The sequence below is a fragment of the Lichenostomus cassidix genome, chromosome 20, assembly GCF_008360975.1.
Source record: "Lichenostomus cassidix isolate B80296 chromosome 20, HeHo_3.0, whole genome shotgun sequence".
NCBI classification, from domain to species: Eukaryota; Metazoa; Chordata; class Aves; order Passeriformes; family Meliphagidae; genus Lichenostomus; species Lichenostomus cassidix.
The window spans coordinates 14,178,737-14,184,736 of NC_139500.1; the positions used below are offsets into that span (position 1 = coordinate 14,178,737).

At 41.2% G+C, this 6,000-nt stretch overlaps 1 protein-coding gene across 8 annotated transcripts in view; it reads left to right on the forward strand.

Moving 5' to 3' along the window:
- RBM39 (RNA binding motif protein 39) overlaps positions 1 to 6,000 on the forward strand; it is a 31,319-nt gene extending 25,319 nt beyond the window's left edge. For 5 of the 8 annotated variants that reach the window (XM_085079235.1, XM_085079232.1, XM_085079233.1 and 2 more), the window contains 5 exons: positions 794 to 826; positions 1,836 to 1,911; positions 2,063 to 2,168; positions 4,844 to 4,922; positions 5,010 to 6,000. In XM_085079235.1, coding sequence (XP_084935361.1) covers positions 794 to 826; positions 1,836 to 1,911; positions 2,063 to 2,168; positions 4,844 to 4,922; positions 5,010 to 5,110 — 395 coding nt within the window. In that variant the 3' untranslated portion in view covers positions 5,111 to 6,000. Of the gene's footprint in view, positions 1 to 793; positions 827 to 1,835; positions 1,912 to 2,062; positions 2,169 to 4,843; positions 4,923 to 5,009 lie in introns of those variants that run through there. The other 3 variants (XR_014855984.1, XR_014855985.1, XM_085079234.1) reach the window with 2 other exon arrangements.

Consider the following 6,000-nt stretch of genomic DNA (forward strand, 5'->3'; position numbering starts at 1 on the left):
TGTCTGTGTGTTAAATGGAACCGTTTTTGAAGGGGCTTATGCTTACAGTTCTTGAATTCTGAAGTTTTCTGTTGGTTCAAAAGTCATCTGCTTGGATATGGCTAGAAAGTCTGCATTTGTTTGCTCTCATCACTTTGAATTGGGACAGGTGTATGTTGTTAAACAAGTAACTAATGATGTTAAACAAGTAAATACTGATGTTGTTAAACAAGTAAGTCATGTTTTCTAGGCAAATTACATGTTCTGAACATTTGAAAAGGTTTTGAATTCAAAAAAATACTAAAGTTGCTTGTATCATTGTGCCATCTATATGAAAAGATAGCAAGTGAAGTATTGCCTTATTCTGCTTTAAATTAAATTTGGTAACTGCTTTAAGAATCTCTGGTGTGTTTAGCTTCTCTCTGGTAGTAAAGATGTCAAACCACTAATGCCTGTCAGAATTGTTGTAATTATTTTCTCATGGAATAAAACATGTCTTGTAAAAAGCTCAATCGCAGCAAAAGCAAGGTGGGAGTGATACATTGAATTAAAGGACATGGTCATGTCTGTCCTTTTAAGGTATTGTTTCTCTTTGAAATGCCTTGTGGTCATGGGATCTGTCAAGTCCAGAATATTTCAGTTAAAGAAGCTGAAATTAGTGAAACTACTCACAACTAGAGGAACAGTGAGACTGGGTTGAGATACTGGAATAAGCTCTTAACCACAGAAATACAAGCTGAACAACCTGACTGGCAGGTGATGATACAGTGATGCTAGCAAGCGTACTAATTAACTTCTCTGTATTTTTCTTTAGATTTACAAACAAGACTGTCTCAGCAGAGTGAAGGTAAACTAGCATTTGGTATGACTTGTATTTAGGAGGTTTTATTGCAGGTATCTGTAGGTGAAATTCTTCTGGTATGGTGCCCATACCTGAGAAATTGTATCCTGTTAAGTGTCTGTGGGGAATCATGCTGTGATTGATTTTTTGACTGAAAATTCTTCATAGCATTTTCTCCATTGTTGGTAACATTCCCCAGCCATGTGTTAGTCCAAGAAAATGTGTGGGGTGGTGTTTGTGGTTGGGTTAGGAATGTTCTCCCTGCCTTAGAGGGGTCCTTTAATTGTCAGGAGTTTGGGGTTACTGTTCCTGAGTCACTCATTGTCTGACTGCACAACCCTTAATGTCTGAAGTACATGGGGAAGGGGGCTGTTACTGCAGCTCCATTGACAGAAGGGCCTGAAGCCTATGGAAGGGCAGCCTGTGGGACAGTTTTTAGTAAAATGTACTGGGATGATGAGCAGCAATAAATGATAATTCTGTAGTTATAGGGAAAGAGCGATTTCAGTTGTCAAATGTTTCCTACAATCTGCATTTTCAAGGGATCAAAGCGCAGGTACACTTTTGAAGTGTAATTCAACATGCCTGTAAAAGATTTTAAGATTCCCCAGGGTGTCTTATCTATCACTGTGCAGTCAGCTAGGGTAGTGCTCTGTCCTGAGCTGCTGCTAGGCTTCCACGAGGAGCAAAACATTAAAGGTGCTCCTGACATACAACTCAGGCAGACATTTAGATGCAAATGAAGATGCATGCCCTTTAATGTTAAAATGGAAAATCTGCCAAAATCAATGTGCACAATTATATTTTCACTTTTCAGCTTCAACTGTGATTCATAATGTGCTGGGTTTTGTATTGATCAGTTTAAATCTGTCTATCATCAATAGCGTCTAGTTCTGAATTTTGCTTTCCTGCCTTCAATTTCTGTTTCGTCAGAGCTGTTTCTATTATGCTGAATAAATTAGAAGCATGCATAGTGGGTTCTTAGGTATGCTATTTTTTTTTTCCATTACAACAGTTCTGGCTGCAGCTGCTTCTGTACAACCACTTGCAACACAGTGCTTCCAGCTTTCCAACATGTTTAATCCTCAAACGTAAGTGATTTATCATTGTCTGTTTGGCATTTGTCAATGACTTTAACATGCAAGAAAGAAATCAGAATGTTGAAGGGGGTGTGTTTAGTGGGTTTTGGGAGTGGGTTTTGTCGAGTGATATCTCTGTCCTGTTTTTACTTCCCCTGTACAGTGAAGAAGAGGCTGGTTGGGACACAGAAATTAAAGATGATGTGATTGAAGAATGTAACAAACATGGAGGAGTTATCCACATCTACGTTGACAAAAACTCAGCTCAGGTATGCCTGGTTCCAGGGGGAAACACACTGAGCAGTTGTTAGGTGTTCTGGTTCTCTGTTTTGTCTAGGGGGAGCATTACAAATATGTGGGTTTTCTTCCTAAACGGAACATAAATGTCTTGAAGTTACTTCGCAGTTTGTACAGAATTTTATTCCCACCTGTTTTGAATCATTGTGTAAAATTTGGATGTGGGTTTGAGCAGCTTTCTGGTGCTGCTCTTGCAGGTTTAACCAGCTGAAGTTCCTGTCAAAGAGCAGTGACCAGTTCAGGCATTTGGCTTTTTCCTTAAGCTGTGCCTTTCCCACAAGCCAGGGACTTCCATTTTCCTCTTTGTAGAGCATGGGCTCTACAAGGGCCTTTTCTCCCAGAAAATTATGGTGTGCAGGTAAATGTGTGCCTCATCCCGTGCTTGGGAACAGTTGGTGGTCACTCATGGCATTAAAGCTTTGCAGTGGGCAGTCTGAGGAGTGGAGTTAGAACAGGGAAGGGAAGAGAGAGACTGCTGTTGCTGACTGAATTCCAGGTTCGTGTCTGAATCTTAAACAGGTGAACACATTTTTCTTCTGACTTCACAGTGTTTATGTAATCCCCAGACTGGTTACTCTTCTCTGTATCTTGGCTCTTAGAATGTGTAAACTCTGGAAGGTCTGTAAATAGATTAACCATCTTGAACCCTTTTTTAAAAGAATTCACAGTCCAAATGGAAATTCAGTTTTCAGATGCTTTCACAGGTTAATTTCTACCCATCAGACCCTGAAAGTGTCCTCTTGTGTGCAAGGCTGAAGGCCACGTTCCTGTTGGTGTGCTTAGGTGGGATTGTTCTGTCCTGGTAATGCACTCGGCAGTCACGAACCGTCACTGTCTTGTGCAGCTGCCACAATGTCACTTGAAACCCTTCCCTTTCTTGTGGGTTACAGAGAAGTTAGATGGAAGCTGTAATCTATCACGTAAAACAACATGCCACCTTCCCTGCCGTCTTGTAACCTTCAAGATCACACCTGTGATCTTGGACTGTGGACTGATGAGATATATGATACTTTGCCCACAATGTCTTTGTTACTGTCTTAGAGAAAATAAAGTGTTCTTTGACAGAAAAACCCAAAAACAACCAACAACCCAGAGCACTTCCTGGTCCCAAAAATACCCCCAATAACCAAACACAAAAAACCACTGCACAACCCCCCAAAAAACCACCACCCCCAAAATCACACCAGCCCTCAAGATAACTTCACATATGTTCTGAGCACATTGAGCTGCAAAATTCTGTTTCACATTAGCAGGTGGCTTTAAAAGAAGAAATTACAAGCTACTATGTAATGAGTTAAGGTTTCATAAAAAATGAAATCTATTTTGTTATAGTAGCACAGCAATGACCCAGATATAAAATACCCACTGATACAGTTTCCATTGTACCATTCTGTTTTCCAGGCTTAGATTCTGGGCATGTTCAGGACTCTGTCCCAGACAGACTTCCATGCTAAGGGCTGTCAGGGCTTGGCTATGAGGCTGTGATTTTTTTGTGGATGAAACAATTGCAGTCCTTAGTGTGTGGCTCATATACTGCACCTATCTGCACTTCTGGCTGTTAAGGAAAACCACAGCTTTGTGTTGCTGCATCTCATTTGGGTATTTAAGCAGCTTGGGTGCCTTTGCAGGGGGAGGCCTAGAACAGAGCTGTGTGTTGGTTTTTTAGTGCTTTAATCACCTGCCCCTAAGGTTAGGTTCACCCCAGGAGAAGAGAATGAGTTACATTGCAGTGGGAAGAGTTAATATAGGCTGACTGAAGCTGCTAAAGGGAAGGCTGTTTCTTAATATACTATTTTCTTGAAAAACCTGTTTCGGCTAGAATTGGTCTGCTTGGGTATTACTGGTGGTCTATTTTTAAGCAAGCAGCCAGAAAAATGCCACACATTACTGTAGGCATCTGGGTGTCCTGGAGTTATTGAATGTGACTGTTGCAGGTCTCTGGATTAGGGAGGCACAGGGCTTGATCTGCAGATGGGAAACTCCAGGCATCCCTGGTGAAGTTCAAAGATCAGTCCATCATTCACCTTGGGAACCATCTCAGGCTCTTCCTGCCCAGCTGGGGTGGGATATTCCCTTTGCCTCAATTCTTGTTCAAGTAAAGACAGACATGCTGAAGTTCGTGTTAAGAGATTTTTTATGCTGTCAGTCTCCCTTGAAGTGCTGCTTGTCCTTCCCATCTGGTGGAAGGGGGAGTGCTTGGTCCTTGTGGAATCCAGGCTGTGAGCTTGCATATTGAGTGAAGCATATGTGTTTCAGCTTAGTGGCTTATAGACTTTGGTGGCTGGGCTGCCATGGGGGCAGCCAGACCCCTTGTGCTCTTTCACATGGTGGTAGTGATTGGGAGCCTTTAGATCCCCTCTCTGAAAGGCTCTCAGGAGCTGATCAGCTATCCATGGCTCAGTGAGTGCAGATCCAAGTGCATGTTTAGACTGTCTTGCAAAATCCTATTAAGAAAAATTGAATGTTGCAGTAACTGCCACAGCAGGGTAGTTCCAGTAGCACTGTCCCCTTCTCTCATGCTCATTCTGCATTGATGCATGGTGGAGTGGGTGTGCCTCTGTCACAGCCAGGCCCAGGGGGCAGCTGAGGAACAATGACGGGGGACATGGCTCTGACTCCTCACAGGCTGCACTACTCTGTCTTGCAGGGCAATGTGTATGTCAAATGTCCCTCGATTGCTGCTGCCATTGCGGCTGTCAATGCGTTGCATGGGAGGTGGTTTGCAGGTGAGTGTTCTATGTACACACCTACATTTAGTCATCTGTTACAGAAATTACCAAATACTAATTTTTTTTTTTCCCTCTTGTGTTTAGGTAAAATGATTACAGCAGCGTATGTACCTCTTCCAACATACCACAGCCTCTTCCCAGACTCTATGACTGCAACCCAACTACTGGTTCCTGTTCGACGATGAAGATTAATTTAGTCAGTTTTGTACATAGGTATTTTTTGGAGGAAGATTGAGTTATCTTTTATTTAGATAAAACTAAAGGAAAGGATTTAATGTCATTTTGTGTACACTTCCTGCTATCTTTAAAAATAAAATGAAGTAAGCAGAAATGCAGTGTGTTCATTCTCCCTAACTAGCATTTCCACTGTATACAAAGCTGTTGACTTCTTGTTCTGCCTTGTAATTCTTGTACATTAAGGTGATCCGTAGGAACTGAGAAGTAGCTCATAAATAACAAGTTCTCTGTAAAAGGCAGATGGGACATAATAGCATTTTTAATGTTTCATGAGCCTTTATTTTAATGCAGCAAAGACATTTTACATTTCACTAAATGTGGGTGATCTGCTCAAGGGTGGTATCAGAGAGAGACTGGATAAAGGGACATATTTAGTGTTCTGTATAAATGGAAAATCCAAAAGGCTACTGAATGCTGACTGCGGACAGCTACTCAGATTGCTTTGTGCTGAATAATTGTTAAGAATAGAAGGATTGAAGGGTTTTATTTCTTGATGGTAACTTTTGATTATTGTATCTGTAAAAGTTTCTTTGTAAATACTGTGAGGTGTGTCTAAGTTTCCAAGCAAAACATCTCTGCATTTCCAGATGAGTTTCCATGTGTGCAGTGGGGCAGAGCTGAAGGACTTCAGCCAAGTCTAAAAGTGGGTAGGAAATACAGAAACATGTTTTGTTCTGGTTGCATATAATCTTTGCTCTTTTTAAGCTCTGTGAGCTCTGAAATATATTTTTGGGTTACTTTAGTGTGTTTGACAAGACAGCTTGATATTTCTATCAAAGACTTTCATATTGCAACAATCTTTGTAAGAACCACTCAAATAAAATTCTCTTAAAAAGGC